Source organism: Calypte anna, chromosome 2 (assembly GCF_003957555.1).
Source record: "Calypte anna isolate BGI_N300 chromosome 2, bCalAnn1_v1.p, whole genome shotgun sequence".
Taxonomy (NCBI): domain Eukaryota; kingdom Metazoa; phylum Chordata; class Aves; order Apodiformes; family Trochilidae; genus Calypte; species Calypte anna.
Genome location: NC_044245.1, coordinates 109,009,831 through 109,029,280, shown reverse-complemented (window position 1 = coordinate 109,029,280; position 19,450 = coordinate 109,009,831). Strand labels below are relative to the sequence as shown.

At 41.0% G+C, this 19,450-nt stretch overlaps 1 protein-coding gene across 1 annotated transcript in view; it reads right to left on the bottom strand.

Moving 5' to 3' along the window:
• Positions 1 to 1,585: 1,585 nt before the first annotated feature.
• The window catches only part of MAPRE2 (microtubule associated protein RP/EB family member 2), a 61,194-nt gene continuing 43,329 nt past the window's right edge, over positions 1,586 to 19,450 (bottom strand). The window contains exons 5-7 of the mRNA XM_030444199.1: positions 15,421 to 15,560; positions 10,978 to 11,136; positions 1,586 to 4,222 (exon numbers count right to left, since the gene is read on the bottom strand). Coding sequence (XP_030300059.1) covers positions 4,151 to 4,222; positions 10,978 to 11,136; positions 15,421 to 15,560 — 371 coding nt within the window. The 3' untranslated portion in view covers positions 1,586 to 4,150. The remainder of the gene's footprint in view (positions 4,223 to 10,977; positions 11,137 to 15,420; positions 15,561 to 19,450) is intronic.

The window sequence follows — 19,450 nt, the reverse complement described above, 5'->3', positions numbered from 1 at the left end:
CAGATATTGTATTTCACAGTGTATATGTTGAATTGTTAGCCATCCTAGATGGAACTGGTTCAATGAATGGGAATAAAAATACTTCGTTCATAGGGTGGTAAGGTCACAGATTTAATTTGCAAAGTGAGATAATGGTAGGAAAATAACGTAACAGTCTAATGAAAACCTTTTTGGGTAACATTATGGCAGGAAGCAAAATTTTCACCTCTAGGAACTGAAAAATGTGTCACTTCTTTTTTTTATCCTGTTGAGCATTCACACTAGCCCAAAGACATGTCTCCCCCCTTGTCTTATGCAAAGCAACTAAACTAGGGCTCCCAGGTTGGAAACAGACTCCTCTGGTCCTAGCTTCATCCTCTCCTCTACCAAAAACCTTCTCTTGGTGTTGCTGGCCAATGGCTCAGCCCCAGCTCTGGGGGTACCTGGAGGCAGCAGGAGGAGCCAGGCTGATCTTCCCATGCTGACACACAACCAGGTAGCTTCAACCCATGGCAGAAAGAAGTCCTCACTCATGGCTCAAATCCCTGGGGATGTAGTAGAAATTACTGCAGCAATGTTGCTCATGCTGCAAAAGGTCAGAGCTATGAGAATTATAATGAAGTTTTACCCTTTTCTTCCCAAACTCTAGCATTTTAACCCAAACCATGGGTAGCTTTTAGGTATTGTGCTGAAGATTCATCCTTGCCATTGCAAGGGAAGTCGACCAGGAGCTTTAGTGGCCTTGCTATAATTCTCTCTTCACCTCCTGGCTGTCATGAGTTTTGCTTTTGCTGTACATCAAATGAGATTTAGTACTCTGAAATCAAGAAGCATTCACCATAAAGGAGAATGTTCTGTTTACCTGCACATACACATATGCCTTCTCTTTTTTGATTTGTAGAATGTGATGTATTTGCTGAGCCCTTGGGGAAGCAGATACAATTTACACACACAGAGTAAGTTAACTTTTTTTTTTTTTTAAAGCTGTTGCCTTTTCCTTCCTAATCCCATATGCAATCACTAATGAAATAAAAATACATCTTTAACCAGAAAAAGTGTTATTTTAGAATGTTCCGAATAGTCTCTAGAGTTAGACAGATTTTAACATATATTTTTTTATTAAATATGTAAAAAGATAAACGCAAGTCAAGTTATTCACATATTCAGACAAAAATCTACTCTACCATGCGACAATCTGTGGATAATGTAAAATGACTGATACATCTGAATAAGACTTTTTGTTTCTATTATGTCATTACTTATCTATTTATAATTAACAATACATATGTTTACATTCCTTTCAGTTTACATTTAATATATAACCAAAGCTTTATGGTGTGCTATTTAGTAAAGGTAATTACAAATGCATATTAAAACCATAACGGAAGAATGGGTAACTCACAAGGGGTGGGGGAGAAGGACAACTCTTTCCCCTTTCAGAGCATCACTCTCCCCTCAGCACAGCCCAGTTTCTAGTGCTTATGAGGTACTTTACTGCCCTGGCTCCCTATGTCAGTCACTTCCCCCTTGATACAGACAACGAGAGGGCTGTGGTCCTCAGACCAGATATAGGATGTAAGGAATTTTCAGGAAACTAAGTTCAGCATTTTTTTTTTTTTAATACTTAAGTATGCTTCAAAGAGAGAGAAGGAGAGAGGCACAACAGCCTGGCTACGAACCCTCCAGGGAACTCAGCAACCCAACTGTTTGCACCTTTAGAAAAGCATTTTCTCTTGGAAGTGCTCTTAATGCATCTGCTCTAGTATAAGCAGAAGGATGGATTGCAGCAAGCAGAGACTGGTACTGAAGAAATTAAGTTGATAGCCTGATCCCAAACTCCTTACCCCATCAGAAATCCCATGCAGGTTAAAGGACATTCTGGAGACTGGAAAAAATTAGTAACTGCTCTTCGGTGCAACAGTATTATGAAGAACTACTGTTTATTACAATGACAATTGTAATAAGTACATATGTTCTAATAAACACAAATACAACAAAAATGACAATTCCTCCATTTGTGGCAATTCTCAGAAATACTCATTTTGGGGTATACACATTTGTATAAACCAGACCTTATTTGTAACCAATCTAAAAGGGAACGGAAAGCGCTGGCCCACTGGTTGCAGCACTTTCACTTCATCATCAGGTAAGAAGTGATGTTAATGCTGGAGGCAGGGATGGAAAACCTTCAGCCCACAGGGGCCAGAAACTCTTCTGCTGAGCAGGGGGAGAGTGATCAAGGAATGAGAAATATCTGTTCTAATCCTTAACAGTATTTTGTATATATTGTCTGTGGTGCAACACAATGGCAGGGATCTCACATTTAACTAAGAGCCACTTAGCTGCAAAAGATCAATTAGGAACAGAAAATTACACATGTGTGTGTGTGTGTGTGTGTGTGTGTGTGTCTGTGTGTCTGTGTGTGTCTGTGTGTGTCTGTGTGTGTGTGTGTCTGTGTGTGTGTGTGTGTGTCTGTGTGTCTGTGTGTCTGTGTGTCTGTGTGTCTGTGTGTCTGTGTGTCTGTGTGTCTGTGTGTCTGTGTGTCTGTGTGTCTGTGTGTCTGTGTGTCTGTGTGTGTGTTGGGGGTGATTAATCAAAACCCTTTCTATGGAAGCATAAGCTGACAATTTAGGCTCTGGGAGTCCATAAAGGTCTAAGATGATTTAGCTGTTCAAGAGGCTTCTGAGTTTTTCAGTGACTGCTGAATTGAGATGGGACTTCCATGTACCTGCCAAAGCCATGTAACAACCCACATTTAAGAACATCAAAAGTGAGAGACCAAAAATACCAAGCATGAGACTCCTGCACAGTTTTATGAGAAAAATAAGGAATGCTTTGTATATGTCAAGATACAGCTGTTTATAAAATAACACCATTTAGAACAGGGTGATGGGACTGCACTGGAAGGGAACGCCCTCACTGCAGACATGTCCAGGGCAGGTGTGGTTCTGCACCATGCTGGCCTTGCAAGAGGAAGGTCAGCCAGGCACAGAACCAGCTCTGTGCCCCTCAGTCAGCTGGTCCCCCCCTGGTGTGTGCTCTGGCTCCAGAATGACTCCTCATTGCCTCTCCATGCTTCTGAAGCAGCCTCAACACCCACGAGTTGTCCACCACCCACTTAAAGGGAGTTCAGAGCGGTTCAGGGCTTGTGTTGTTGCTATTTTTTACCCCATGCCTTGCAGTAGCAAGATAATTTTCTGTCTTCCATACTTCTATGGAAGCAGAGGGGGGAAGGATAGCAAAAAGAAATGGCTGGCCTGCTTTGTCTTCTTCTGAGGGGTTGGAGGCCAAGTATAATAGCAGAGGTCTTGTCCTGCAGCCACACTTGCATCAAGGAGATTTTTCTCCTCCAGCACTGAGCTCTGTGGAGGCAGCGAGGAAGCTGGAGGCTGGGACTGAATTCCTCAGGAAGGAAGAAAAGCTAGGAAATGTCTGTGACTAGTCAGAAAACTGGAAAGGTTTTCAAAAAATGTAACTGAATGTCTGTTTCTCCAGAAATGGGCCAAAAACCATACCATGCGGCTTTCTAACAAGCTTTCTAACACAGGGTTTAAATCTCCTAGTGAAACAGATGCTTTGCCTTCCACTTAGTGAAAGCAGGAAAGGAATAAACATGAGCAACATGAGCATTTTCCTTCACAACACACCTCATTGTTATGGCTTGAGTATGACTTCCACTGTATCCCTTTATTCCAATTAGACCGAATTTATGCCCCAAGGCAGAGATGCACAAGAAAATGCAAAAGCACCACAAAGTGAGAGACACAGCTAGTGGTATGGTACTTCTTGCCACACAAAATGCCAATATAAATATGTTAGAACAAGTTACAAGTGTATCATACTTAAGACAAAAAAAAGAAAAAAAAATAAATATTTTTTTTTTAAAAAGAGCAGAACAAATCTCAAGCAGCCAAGTGGTGAAGTTGCAGTGATGTACAGTAGGTGATGTAGCCCTACAACCTCTTGGGAAGATACACTGAAAGAAGACGTCTGCAAATGCATCTTGGCAAAATATGGGTACAGAATGCAGTGGTTGGCTGGCACTCACTATGGTACATAATGTTAATGGCAGACTGGGAGTGAACTGATTTCAAGTTTGAGGCCACACATGTTCCATTCTCCAGAAGAAAGTTCTCACACAAAACGAAAATTGTCAGAGACGCTGGGTGAGTCAGTACTCCTCCTGCTGCTGAGGCTGTTCAAGGACTTGCTCCTCACCTTCATGTTCTTCTGTGTGGCTCTCCTGCAGGGTGAAAAAGACCCCAGAAACATTCTTCAGCAGAAAGCATTTCTCATGTAATCTTGCCACCCCACAGTGCTCACAGCAGCCTAAATACAAACTTCTAATCTTCATGCAAATAAATAAAAAAAATGAGTAATAATGTGAGAAAAGCAGCATCTTGTATTATTACAATAACATGTATTTACTTGGCTTTTCCTCAGCGTGTACACGGTACTGATATTTCACCAGAAAAAGTACCAGTTTTCAACATCACTGAGTGTTAACTATTCTGGTTAGTGAAAATTTTGAGTAGCTAGACAGTAAAATGCTCAACAGTTGGATGCTCTACCACAGCATCCTAATGTCCTCCCATTTCCACATTGTCCAAGGATTTCTGAACCCGTCTGCTAGTTTTCACATAATCTTCACTCTGGGTTTAGAACACTAAATGGACAAGACACTTTTGCTATCATCTGCTTTAAAAGTTAAAATCAGCCTCCTTTTTCAGGTCAGATATACTACTTGCCCAAAATATCATACCAATGCCTGACTGGAGTTCAAAGGCTATAAAAATAGTGATTTTTAGAAGTATCCAGAAAATACAACCAAAGGCTTGCACATACTTTGCCTTTCAATGCTTGAACAAGAAAATTTAACAAATTGATACTGCTATCTTTTCCAATTTGAGGCAAAATTAAAAAGGGAGGCTATAATTTAGGTTTTCTAAGAATAATTCAGAGCAGCTTATGCATTAGGAAAATTCCCTTTCTGGCAATAAAATATTCCTGTTTCTAAAGGGCAAGAATAGGAGAATATGGTTCCTAAGACCTGCTGATACAATGGAAATATTAATCTGTTTATCACATACAGAAACAGCCAAATTCCAGCCTCCAGCAAGCTGTCATCCAGGTGCTATTTGAAGTTAGAAGCCACACACTTGAGTCAGGACAAAGGTAGTGTGGCACCTTATGGTGCCTTGAGGGGAACAGCACCCTTACACTACATGCAGTAGATACACCATGTCAAAACAGCTTTTTTATTAGTATCTAAAAATCACAACTTCTGCAATGGTCTGCAAGAGTGCAAGGCTTGCAGAGAACAGGATTTTCACAGAGAAAAGCTGACAGCTGTGAGAACATGGCCCTGCCTTCCAGGGTGAGAGAAGTGAAACTTGTTTAGCCCCAGTGAGCTGTGTTCCTTAACCCACCTTTTCTGAACTTCCTCACGTGTTGGTGACCTGCCCTGGAATGCACCCATTCCATAGGCTCTAGGTATTCAGCATTTACAAGAAACATCTATTAGAAAGCCAACTCATGCAGATTTTACAGGTCACACACATGCTATCCTTTCATGCATATAAAAGGAAAGCCTCTAACCACAGGGAGTGGGAACCTACTCTGCAGCTCTGAAGAAGAGTGGTGGCTCCCCTCTTGCTACCTTTACTTTTGATGGAAATGGTAAACCTTATGTGACTATTTCAGAAGTTTTCCTGTGACTTGGACTAGTGCTTCTCAGTATGTACAGCTTGTACAAATGCATAAACTGGGAAAGACAAGAGCCACTGTGCCCAGTTACCTTGGGACTGTGAAATCTCCTGGAATAGGATCCCCAAATAAGGAAAGCAGTAGAAGATTTATTTAGACCATTTATTTCTGGCTCAGATCACACAGCCATGTCCATCCCCATCTCCCATGATGAGAGGTGCTCTCTTTGACCCTTAATCCATATGCCTCAAACTATTCAGGTGTGCCTGTAGACTGAAGAGCCAGACTTTATGAAAACCAGCTGCTAGGGGAGTAGGTGCCTTTTCAAAAAGCAGCAGCAGACATAGTAGCTGCTAGAGTAGAAATTGCATTTGCAAACCCAATTGCATTTCAAGCAATTGCTTTGGAAACCTGAGCTGAACAACCGATAGATCAAACAGCTGCAATTCACCCAACTTCTGTACGAACCGAACCAGAGCAGTCTAGAGCAAAAGCTTTCCTACATTTTTGCTTTATGTGAAGACCTACATGGCTCTGGGTTTCATAACTAGACACCTCTTCTACTCTTCTACTGTAAGACCATATAACCAATTGCTTTATGTACTATCTGAGGTCTCAGTGCTCTTACAGCAGTCACATCATGAGTGCTAGGTTCTCCCCAGCACCCACACATGTCAGGATTACAAATGAGCAATTTGTAATTAAAAATTACAAAAGATTACAGACTGATCACCCACATTGTAAATTACAATAGGAGATACAACATCTCTCTTACATAAGCAGAGACTTAACAATGAGCTTTAAAACAGAACCGTAACAGGGAAAAGGGAGCCTCTAAATCCAAGGAACCCAACTGAATTTATATTTGTGCTGTAAGACTCAAAACCTCATAAAAATCAAGACCAAAATATAATAACAACAACAATAATAGTAATCATCGTTATCAGTGTTAATACTTTAGCCTTGTACTGAATTAAGCAAAAGATAAGCTTGGGAAGCGACATGGTTGAAACTACACCATGACTCTGAATTGTGAAAAAATAATTAACACCTGCCACCATGACATGAACCTGATAGAAACCTCTTCAACGCAATACTACAATAATCAGCCCTCTGGAGAATGCTTTTTATCGAGACTAAACTCTATACTTGCATTCTGAATCATTCTACACAGAATTCATCTGACAGCCTACAATGCTCTCAGGAGATCTATGAGATATGACCACTTACAGTGCTGTCCAGATTTTTTTTCTTACTTTTTCATTTAGGAGGATTAAATTACGTATAATAGAAAAATAGATATAAAGGAAAATGTGGCCTCTCTAAAGACAAATGGTTGCCATGAAAAATAGGACATGATCTCTTTGCCATGTTGGATACAGTAGATACCTATCAAATTAGAGCTAGGAAGCAAGACTTCAAGCTTGCTTTCAAACACTTACTGGGAATATCAACTGAACACAAATAAAAGTTATTCATAATATTCAAGCACAAGACTTTGGTCAAGGATCATTTGTTCAGGATGTGTGAGCTGCATTTCTATGCATCCCCTTCTTGAAGAAGAGAGTCCTCTAAGATCACTGCATCCAACCATCAACATCCTCCTCTCAAATAAAATGTATGTATCAATATCTGTATCACCCGCTAGAGCATGCCCCGAAGTGCCTCATCTACACAGTTTTTAAATACTTGCAGGGATGGTGACTCCACCACCTCCCTGGGCAGCCCATTCCAATGCCTGACTACTCTCTCAATAAAGAATTTCTTTCTCAGATCTTGTCTAAACCTCCCCTAATGCATTTCCTCTAGTCCTATCGTTATTCACTTGAGAGAAGAGGCCAGCACACAACTCCTTACAACCCCCTTTCAAGTAGTTGTAGAGAACAATAAGGTCTCCTTTCAGCCTCCTCTTCTCCAAACAAAACATACCCAGTTCCCTCCATCTCTCCTCACAGGGCTTGATCTCCAGACCCTTCACCAGCTTGGTTGCCCTTCTCTGAACTTCCTCCAGCAACTCAGTGTCTTTCTTGTAGTGAGGGGCCCAGAACTGAACACAGCACTCAAGGTGAGGCCTCACCAGTGCTGAGTAGAGGGGTTATGATCACTCCCCTTCTCCTGCTGGCTGCACTCACTATTCCTGATACAGGCCAGGATGCTGTTGGCCTTCTTGGCCACCTGGGCACACTGCTGGCTCATATTCAGCCAGGTATCAACCAGCATCCCCAGGTCCTTTTCTGCTTGGCAGCTTTCCAGCAACTCCTCTCCAAGTCTGTAATTTTGCATGAGGTTGTTGTGACCCAAAGTGCAGCATTTGGCCTTGTTGAACCTTGTTTTATTGACCTTGGTCCACTAGTGCAGCTTATCCAGGTCTCTCATCAGAGCCTTCCTGTCCTCATGCACATTGACACTCCCAGCCAACTTGGTGTCATCTGCAAACTTACTGAGGAAGCACTAATCCCTCATCTAGAACATTAATGAAGATACTGAACAGGAACCGCCCCAAAACTGAGCCCTGGGGAACACCACTGGTGACTGCTTACCAACTGGATTTAACTCTGTAGACCACAATTTTCTGGGCCCTGCCATACAGCCAGTTTCTAATCCAACTAAGAGTACACCTGTCTATGCCATGAGCCACCAGCTTCTCTAGGAGGATGCTGTGGGAGCATCCCACAGTGCCAAAGGCTTTACTAAAGTTCAGGTAAACAACATCCACAGCCTCTCCCTCATTCACTGGGTAGGTCATGTGCTCACAGAACAAGACCAGGTTGGTCAGGCAGGACCTGCCTTTCCTGAACCCATGCTGGCTGGGCCTGATCCCCTGGCTGTCCTGCACTTGCCACATAAGTGCACTCCATATGAACCCCTCCATAATTTTTCTGGGCACTGAGGTCAGGCTGACAGGTCTGTAGTTCCCTGGATCCTCCTTCCAGCCCCTCTAGTAGAGGGGCCTCACGTTGTCAAGCCTCCAGTCATCTGGGATCTCCCCTGTAAACCACGACTGGTAGATGATGATAGATAGAGGCTTGGTGCCTCTGCCAGACCTCTCAGTACTCTTGGGTGAATCCAGTCCAGCCCCATGGACTTGTGGTGTCCAGGTGCCGTAGCAGGTCATTAACTGCTTCCTCCTGGATTTTGGGAGGGTTGTGCTGCTCTCTGTCCTCATCTACCAGCTCAAGGGACTGAATACCTTGGGGTTGGCTGATCTGACTAATGAAGACTGAGGCAAAGAAAGCATTGAGTATTTATTTTACTATTTTTAAAGTATTATCATTTATAAATATCACCAATCCTGAAAATTAATGTAATCCTTTTTTTCCACTTTGCCACTGTATACTTGAGACACTCTGAAAAAGAGACCTAAAAAAATAATAATCTAAGCTGAACTGATGATGAACTCATTACCAAGAAATTAGGAATGCTGGAGTTACCTGGGGACTGGGAATTGGGACTATAGTTCACCTGGGGATTGGGAAAGACAAACCTGCTGTTACTGAGGGATTAACCTGCAAAATGCTGCAAGATATAGAATGTATTCATGACAGCAAGAGAAAAAACACCACTGAGGGCAAAGCAGGGCAACGAAACAGCAAAGTTTCAAAAAAAAATTAGGCAGGATCTGCATCAGCAAGGGAACCCAGACTTTGGTTTAGTGCTAATGCATTAGGGTCTTTCCTCAGCAAATTACAGCCCATCTGCTAAGATGAGGAGGAAATACACTCTAGAATATGAGGAGATCCAATCTCTCCCACTAAAAACTGTGCAGGGAATGGGTTGTGTACACTTGTCTGGGGCAGCAGCACTCTCCTGCTGAAGTGACATACCCGGCCCCCAGGTGCAAACACATTTTAGATAAAGGCACAGGTGTAGTTCTTGTGCAGGCATGTATGATGCTTTCAACAGAGTAAGGCTTGGAGGGAGAAAGCAGATAAAGGACTGGGATGCAGAGCTGAAGTAGACCATTCTGTAATGTGTTCTGCCATTAAGGAAAACCATAGGAAGAAAAGCAACTAATGCATTCCTTGGTAGAGAATCACTTGCTATTTAAGCCAACAGACAGAGAGATGAGGTAGGGGTATTGGGAGAAGAGGGATTTTTCTGGCTTTGTTTTATAAGTAAATTACTGTTTTTAAATCCAGAAGACATTTTCTCTGACTGCTATAAATACGTAATTCTTTTAGCCTGTTATCACATGCCTGGCAAATTTGTCTGATTGCTTATTCCTTTGAAAATCATGCTTTCCTCCTCCTTTTGCTCTGTAGCACTCACCCCACACCACTGAACAAATCCTCTTTCCCTTGTCACTTCCCATCTGAGCAGTGGCTCCTGTCAGCAGCAAGCTCTCACACCCAACTTTCCTTTATGCTCTACTAGTCTTTTTTAGAAAAGCATGCAGTTAGTGTTGCCTCCTCCCTACTTTCAATATAAATTTTTAAGTTAGCTGACTGCACTGCAACAACTTTCTGGGAACAGCTCTGAGACAGCCTACAGCACCACAGGGCTGCCGAGAGATTACGCTGGTGATTATACACTCTGGAGCCAAAGCCATCATCTGCTGGAGACTGAAGGGGTCAATTGTCAGTACAGTGCATACAGGGATTTAGTTAACATGAATGGGAGTAGTTCAGCTAAATCTCCACTGAATCATTATCCCTGAATGTATCTGAGGAATTTAACCAGCACCCTTTGCAGCTTCTTGCTTTGTTCAGTGTCTACAGCCCTAAGCCCAAAACGCAGTGAGATTCTTGCTTAATCTTGCAGACAATACACTTCTGAAATTTTGGTAATAGAGGATTATTGGGTTTGCACAAGGAAGAATTTTGTCTATAGCAACAGGATAAAAAAATGCTAAAGAGCATTATCTCTGCAGATATAATTATGTATTTTGCAACACTGCCACATGGGCTAGAGAAGATTCACAGCTGGAGACACTGAACAACACCTCCTTCAGAATTTCTCTGAAAAAATAAAACGAGTTCAGAACCATATGAAATCAAACTTAGAATTGTAACACACTCTCCCTTTACAGATCAACTTAAGAAAACCTGGAATAGAAAATCTACACTCAAGCAGTGAAAAGCAACAAGCCTTCTGAATCCCCTTTCCCCATGCTAAAAAGTCTGTTGTTTGCAAATTCAAACTTCCTTTTTGGAGAGGGGGAGGCATGGAAATCCTAGCTGCTACAGTTCTGCTGACCTAAATATAGGACGTGACCCAAAAGTGTGCCAGTATTTTTTTTGCAAAATTAAGCTGTTTTGTCTAAATAGAAGAAGATACTAAGCTTGAACTTACGTGTTCTTCTGAAGCATAAAGGACTTCCATTAGCCGATTGACAAGGTCATTATTCTCTCCCCCGTGTTCTTGGCAGAGAAGTTCAATCTCCCTTAATTTGCCAAAGTAGAAATCCCTTTCCTTCTCCACGCCTTCAAGTGCAAGTTTTAATGAATGTACCTGTATATAAACCAAGAGGTGATGCATCAGTAAACAACTCAGTCTAAAATACTGTATACTAAACAATCATAAATATATATATGATTTTAAAGCTTAAAATGAAGGGTTTTTTGGTTTGGTTTTTTTCCCTGAATCACTATATTGAACCTTACAAAACAGAGAATAGTAAATCAAACTCCCCCATTACACCCCTTGGACACATCTTAACCTTGATCCTTAAAAAGTAAGTTTTCTCCATGCTCTTTTATACTGAAACCCAATGCAGACATTCAGAATTATCTCCTAACAAACCTGCCAGAAGAGTCATGTAACAGTCATGTAATAAAACTTTCAGCTCACTACTTCCATTATTTTGCCTGGATTAATGTGTGGTTGTTGGGAAGCCTACACTATCTCCTTGCCTAAAAACACATAGCTCTAGCAGAAAAGCTCACAGAGGGAAACAGCCTAGTTAGGAAATTTAAAAGGTCTTCAGGTTGCAAATGTGAATACTTCTGTCCTGGTTTTTCATCTCTCTTTTTCTGCCTCCCCACTTACCATACTATGAGTGACCTGTCTTTTGGCACTCTGATGCTGTGATCAGCTGCACTCTGGACTTTCTGCTCTGATTGATGTGCTGTTTCTATCAATAAATTCTCTCAAATGCCAAGTATCTTCCTCTTTGCAACCTTGCTCACAAGTGTCTTCAAGCTATACTTTCAGTCTCAATCTCATCAGCAGGACTACTGCAAATCATTTATGGGTGACATAGCTGTTAATGATGAGGCTTCATATAAATCATGACGTTGCAATGTATTTTCACACACACACACACACACACATATACATACACACATACATATTTGAAAAGAATAATTTTGTAAGAGTGTAACAGATAAATTACTGCACCAGAGGGTGTACACAACCAGACAATGTGTGAGTAGCTCTCAGATTTGGAGGACAGCAGCGTAACAACGCACAGACGATCACAGATGAAGCTGTCTACAGTAAACACACTGGGGTAAATCCCACCAAAATTACAGGCAAATTGATATTCGTGTCTTAAGGCCTGCAAATATACAAATTATTTTCTAAATAAAACATGCTTCATACATTGCAGACGACTACATTTCAGTGAACTGTTACAATTTCATAGAAAGTTCTCCTTCACTAGTAAAAATACCAGCAGAGTTCAAACAAATGCTTTGACAGCCTCCTAAATCCTATCAGTTCATTTCTCCATAACTGCTGAGCTAGTGATGCCCCTTGCTGACCTTTGGTTACCCTCTCAGAGGTGTCAGACAGCAGAATGAACCTGTCACCAGGACAGGATCTCAGAGCCTCTCATTCACATATTCATTTCTGACCAGCTGCCTAAGCATGACACCCAAGTCTACCCTTGACAATTTGAATTTACAATTGCTACAATTGTATTTATTCATCGAACTAGAAATAGCAAAATGGAACAAGAGTTGACAATATTTTGGTCTGTAGATGAAGACCTCCCATATAAGATGTGTCTTCTAGATCTGCAGCAGCATATTCCTCAAGAGCAATGTCTGCATCCAGAAAGAACAAGAACATAACTGCTTCCAGATCTCTTACTTTGTGCTTGCTAGAGCTTGGGAAAACAATAAACAGCAGCTGAAACATTGGCAGATAATAGCTTAGACTGTCTCCCCTTCTGACCTATTTACTAGAAAAACTCCTTTTTTCATTCTATACATTCACTACGTTTTAAGAAATAGGATCATTAAATTACATACATATGCACATAGTTAATTAACTAGAGTATACAGTAAACACTGTTATAACCAGATACACTTTTCTTTGGTTTTCTTCAGCTACTTGCCTGTGATACATTCATTTGTTTTTCTTTAGGTAATTAGGACACCCATAAGCTACATTTTCCTTCAATTTACATGCCAAAAGGCTGATCCAGTATGAGGAGCAGTGCACATTAATTCCCATGCTGATTCTGGACCAGAAGTACCCCTCTGCAGTCAAGTTAATGGGTGAAAAGGCAACATTTCCTACTCTCTGGTCTTTCTCTGATGGCATTTACTGGTGGTTTGAACAGCCACAGGACTGCAAAGCCAGGTTGGAGATTATGCAGCCAAAATGGGGCTGTTTTCAGAAACAGCTACTGGTTACAGGGACCATCCACCATATATAAAGGTCTCTTCTCCATATGCAATGGTCTATGTCACCTCCTCAGCTGCATTAAAACTCTTTAGAACAGCACTAGGTAGCACAAATCAAAACCACTTCAGCATTTTAATGCTATGGGAAGTCAAGTTCCAGCACACAGTAACATTCCTTGGAAGTGTTTAATTTACTGGCAGAGACCCAGGCAATAGCTAAGATCATCTTAAGGGAGACTCTGATTGTTGGGAGCATTAATCTAGCAAGTTATGGATGGCTTAAGATTATTGAAAAGAGCTCATTAAGAAACCATGTAGTAAAATATAGCATATGGACAGCCTCAATACTTAAATTTTTCTACTGCAAATGGCGTGGAAGTTCAGATGTTTCATTCTCCTTTAGCTGCAATCCATGAAAAGGCTGAAAAAACCCAACTGTTAAAGCCAGATAGGAATTTGATATCCACAGACACCATTCAATATTTCTTATGCATAATAAAGGCAGAAAATGGATAAAAGTGGCTGCTTCCCTCAACTCCCTGGTTGCTGAAGAGTGGTAAAAAAATGGGAGTTTTGGCTCCTCCAGCATGTTTAGACTGGGGGGGTCAGAAAAACGTGGCTCAAATCTGCTTGCAGCATAGATTTTTTGACTTGTGTTACTTGTCCAGGCTGCAGAAGTATCCATTAGGGGGAAATGAAATGCCAAACACTGTCTTAAAAAAAAAAAAAAAAAAAGCAAGCCTTACAGACCATTCTAGCTGGAAGAGGTCTCTTAAATACTAGCTGTTTAAATTCCAATTTTCCCCATCTTCAGAATTTCTTCTCATCTTTGGTGACAGGGGATATAACCAGTTTTCCCTCAGTGATATTTGTATATAAAGCTTAAGGTTTTCACACATGGAACATGCGAAGAATACATTAGCAGCAGATGTGATAGTGACTGCCTATTTTAGTAAAGATCAAATATTTTTATGTTGCTCAGATCCCAAACAACTCTTTCTGTTGAAGCGAACACATTCTGACTTGAGTACAAATGTCATGGTTTAATTTGCATTAAGCTGGTGTTTGAAATCCACTCTTAAATTTATTTTTTAAAAAAAATTCCATGGAAAATATATTCCAATACAAAAGACAATTTGGAAAGCTGGTGGCCCTGAATCTGCAGTACATGGTGTTTTGGATTTGGCAATCCATCCACCATGCTGGAGGGTGTAATAGTAACCAAGAATTTGCAAACAGTGCCCCAACAAACTGTTTTTTTTTTTTTCAGGGTAATGGAAGCCTGAAACTAAAATGCCCTTAATTGTGGAAAATTATACTTGATACAGAATAACAGCTTCTTCCTTAAGGCAGCTGCCAGGCAGCTCTGACTCTATAATATGAGTTTTTTCCTTTCCATTTTCCCTTATTGGACAAATACAGGGACGAGGCCTTATTTATACTACTGGCATTTACACCATTCTGACAACACAGTTGAGCCAGATACACATATTTTTCATGTCCAGAACAGACACTCTGGCTATGTTCAGGAGTGACAAATTGGTGTAAAGCTCCATAGCACGAGTGATTAGTAAGACTTTACATTCCTAACATTAAAGAAACTCCGAAGCTTTATTAATTACACTGCAGAACATCATTTATAATGGATCTGTCTTCACAAAGGTAGAACACATTTTAAAATGAAAAAGGTGTATTATCTTCTTTGTGCCTTCCTTCCACAAAGCAGGGTGAAACGAGCTAGTTTCAATTTCGCTGCAAATCTCTAAAATCTTGGTATTACAAAATAAGCTTTTTTCTCTGCAATGATGCCTCAAAATTATGTATTCTAAATTTTTAAATCATAAGAGCAAAGACACTACTAGGATTTTTCCTACACAAGTGAAATTAAAGATATATTTCAACACCTAATAAAATGACAATACTTCAGCAAGACTTTCCTGTTAATTCCTAAGATCACCTTTTAAAAATACTGGCAAACACCAGCCATCTCTGTCAGCTGCTATTTTTAACAATAAATCACCTTTTCTTCTTCCCAGCTGAGCTATTTCAATCTTTTGTCCCTTCATAATTCTGGAGAGCATCATTCAACAGAGGGCAATATTAGATTTCCTGCCTGCTGTGACAATGAATGCACCTAATTTTATGCTCAAAGCAAATTTACCTGTTCACTGAGCTGTATGACTTGAGTTTCCAAATCTTTATCTGATTTGGATGCTGAGCTGCTTGGTGCAGCTTTTTTTGCTGAAGATGGGCGAGAGGGTGTTGATCCTGGTTTAGAAGCTGGACTGGATTTAGCAGCACCTGAAAAATACAAATAAATAGTTTTATCTTTATGATGAACAGATTCTTATTAACATAGTACTGAACCAAAAGTATTTGTTTTACTGACAGCTGCTCTCACTTCAAGATGACAGTGGAGGAAGCTCCAGTTCTCCTATACCTTGGGAAAGCAAACCCAACATTTCCCAGTAGTTTTACTTTGAGTGCACAACTGAGAACGAAGGAACTCTGAAACTAAAATAAACAAACACAAACATAATATAAAGTTCCCTTTATGCTTGACAGCTTTTAGCTTTAAAAAATAGGCTGTTAAATGACCATTTCCCCAGTCCAGTATTTAGTGTACATATCTATCCTAATTTTCCCTGGAGAAAGACAGACTTGGAGTAAACTCGGCTAAACTGCCTCCATGCTTTCCTCATTTTCAAATGTAAACCACCCCTAAGACAAGGGCATTGAAATTCAGACAAAGCATGCAGAATTAAATCCACCAGTGAACTCAGTTGCCATAGTAACCAAGAGATGAGTTTTGATCTGCTTACGTTTTGCTATTTGTTTTTAATTACTTGCACTGCAAATCTGCCAGAATACAGAGCAACATCTTTACCAGCAAAACCAGCAAGTAATGAGCACGCACAGGTAGCCTTTTTCCCAGTGCCTGCAGCACGTGAATGCCCAGGCAGAAGGAACATTTATGTGAAAGGGTCTGCAGTACCTTCATACAAACCCTTGCAGCCAGCTCCTCACACCTTGCTCTGCCTCTCCATCTTTCCTATCCCTGTCCCTTGCTGTTTGATGTAGCTGCTGATTCCAGTCCAGGAGTCCCCAGCTCCCAGCCATCCTCCTTGCCTGGGCTTCCACAGGCACTGTACTCTGACTCTCAGCCTTGTTCTTATTCCCATCAACTAGGAATAAATTTCAGATGCAGTGGACATACACCTAGTACAAAAACCACTAGGGTGAAGAAGACAGAAGAGAAAGTCAGCCTTCCCTCTGACCCATTTTATTTGTGCTTTATTGAGCAGGCATGTGAATCAGAAGTCCTGCTTTGCAGCACCAAGGTTTATCATTGTTTCTTACAAAGAGCAAAATACAGTTGTCTGGACATGCTGATGTGCTCCATGGCCACCCTCCACCAAATGCCATCAGCTCTGAAGCCTGGGCTACACCAGGTGTGGGACAAAGCCCAAATCAGCACCCTGCCCCCAGCTGAGCTCTGAGCAGCAGCCATCACTTCTGAAAAGATTTTCCCAAGCTTTCCCAGCAGCCACCTTCCACCCCCCAACCTCACCTGTGCTCCTCCCATACCATTATATGCTTAATGGCAAACTACAAATTGCTCTAAATGGTCATTTCTGCAATATTCCCATCATCAGATGACACTTCAATAAAGCTATTCACTGTAAAAGCAATGTTTTACTAAGCTACAAGGAGGCAGGGGAAGGCAAGTAGGGAAGAAAGATGACTTGTGATGCCCATATGACCAAACCATGGAGCTCACACAGTCTCACTGACCTAGAACTATGTATAGGGGTCCCCTGGAGGAGCTGGAAAGCAATGGGAAATGAGAGCAGCAATGGCTTATTTAATCAAGCTATCTTGGGCTTTTCTGATTTGGTCACAAGCCTCTCTCTGTAGCAAGCATCCCCTTCTGCCTCTAAGGATAACTCTGCGTTAACTGGGTCACCTAATGCCAACAGACCCTAAATAAATAACTTGATAATTCAGCTGACTTGGGTAAGCATTTCTGTGCAAGATGTCCACCCTCCTTGTCTGTGTTCCTTAAAATAAGACACATAAGGGAAAAATTAAAATTTTTTTGGTTCTTTTTAATTTTTTTGGTTTTGTTTTTAAACTGTGTGACTCCAATCCCATAACTTCCATGTCTAAATCATTATAATTATATCCACAAACTCACCTCTAGCAGATTTCAGATACAGTACAGACTCACTAAAGCTGGGAAAATTCTATCACTGTTGTGTACATGTCTGACATTAAACTTCTTTTCACATCATAGATTAGTCAGGAATAAATAATTTGTAGAAAAACATTAAAAATGCCAACATCTTTTTTAAAAGCAATTTCATAAACCTTAGCACCCTGCCTTCAAACACACTTTTCAGCTTCAGTCCATATTTTTGATTAAATAAAAATCATCTCCATAAGGGCAGGATTGCTATAATGCTCTAAAAGCCAGGAAAAGAACTTTCATTTGGATTAGCAGATAAACAGAAGAAAACTGCTGTCAAAATATGCAAGATAAGCATACACATGAAACAGTCACTTTGACAATAGCATTATAGTGGGGCCTCAAGTTATTTACTGACTACTTACATCACATGCAATTGCAACAGTAACCTAGCCAACATTTAAAATGTTATATGTGTATACTAAACCAAGGTGTTTATGTCTTATTGTATTCCACACCTGCAAGATACAGTTCAGGAAATCAACTGAAAATTAAATGCTATAAAACAAGCTACGGACCTTCAGATGTGAAACCTCAGCTGGTCAGTGCAGATGCCCCCTCTGCCAACTCCTCTTCTGCTTGAAGAGGCAGCAAGCAGAAGCTGCTCAGCTTTTCTAGGGCAGCCTCCCCTGGCCTATCAGCTCTTCACCCTTTCTCCTAGGGGGGACCCATGATGCAAGACCTAAGTAAAGCATGCTGTGGAGCCCTGCCACACTGCTCCCTTTCATGTTCAACAGCCCTGAGATGTGAGCTTGCTCTCTGTAGAGCAGGGTACTGATTACAGAAAGCCAGATCATTAAGTACACACTTCTTTCTAACCTGCAGAGAGTTAAGGACAGAGCATGCACAAACATTTAATCCCCAGGTATTCTCTCTAATTTGCAGTAGAGGTGCCCTTCCTGAGCATGCTGAGCAAGCTCACATCACCACTGTCTACCATCAGAGGGGGATGGTACACCCCAATCTATTCTGCCCTCCTTTGAAGACAACAAAGCCTTTTGAATTTCTACAGCAAAGTGTTACTAAGCTTTATAAAATCCAGACAAATCAAAAGAAATCGACTTCTGCTCTGCTGCACAGGGCCAGCTCTTAAAATGAACACGACATTCCAATTTCACCAACACAGATAACAACCAGCTAAATAACCTAAGCATTTTGGGCTGTACTTGCAACAGCTGGATAGAACTTAATGGCAAGAGAGAATGCTTATTTTAAAATTTCCTGCAGGAAGAAAAAGCTTTACACCACATTTATTCTGAAATACCAGTTTATGAATCAGATCAGAGGTAAGCCTCCCATTTCTAACAGAAGCTTCATTTCATAAAATAATTAAAGGATGCTGGTTAGTAGGGTAGTGCAAAGTACTTGAAATAGCCAGATATCTAAATGGAGATGAAAAAACTTGGTAGACTTAATGACTTTGTTATTGAGCACCACAATGACTTTGCAGTCAATTAGCCAAGTGTGGAATAACTCCTAATGCATTGCTCAGAGGCACTACATAACCCAGGCAGTTTAGATTCTGCCCAGCATCTTATCTTCTATTAAAATATTTATATATAAACTCATTTACATGTTCTGAGAAAGCACAAAATATTATACAAATATTCTGAGCTCTTTTCACTGACTGCTGAGAGAACTGCACCATAATCAGTGCCATAAGTGTCATCCATTAGCAACTCCTTTTCAAGCTTACTATGATGTTCAAAAAGAAGTGCAAAGCCCTGTTCCTGGAGAGGAAGAGCCCTATGCCCCAGAACATGCCAGTGGCCAAAGTTCCAGAAAGCAGTGTGGCAGAAAAGAATTTGGGAGTCCTGGTGGACACTAAGTTGAGCACGAGCAAGGAATGCAGCATCACAGCAAGGAAGGCAAAGAGGTTCCTGGCATGTGTTGGGAAGAGCACTGCGAGCAGGTTGAGGGAGGTGATGCTCCCCCTCTATTC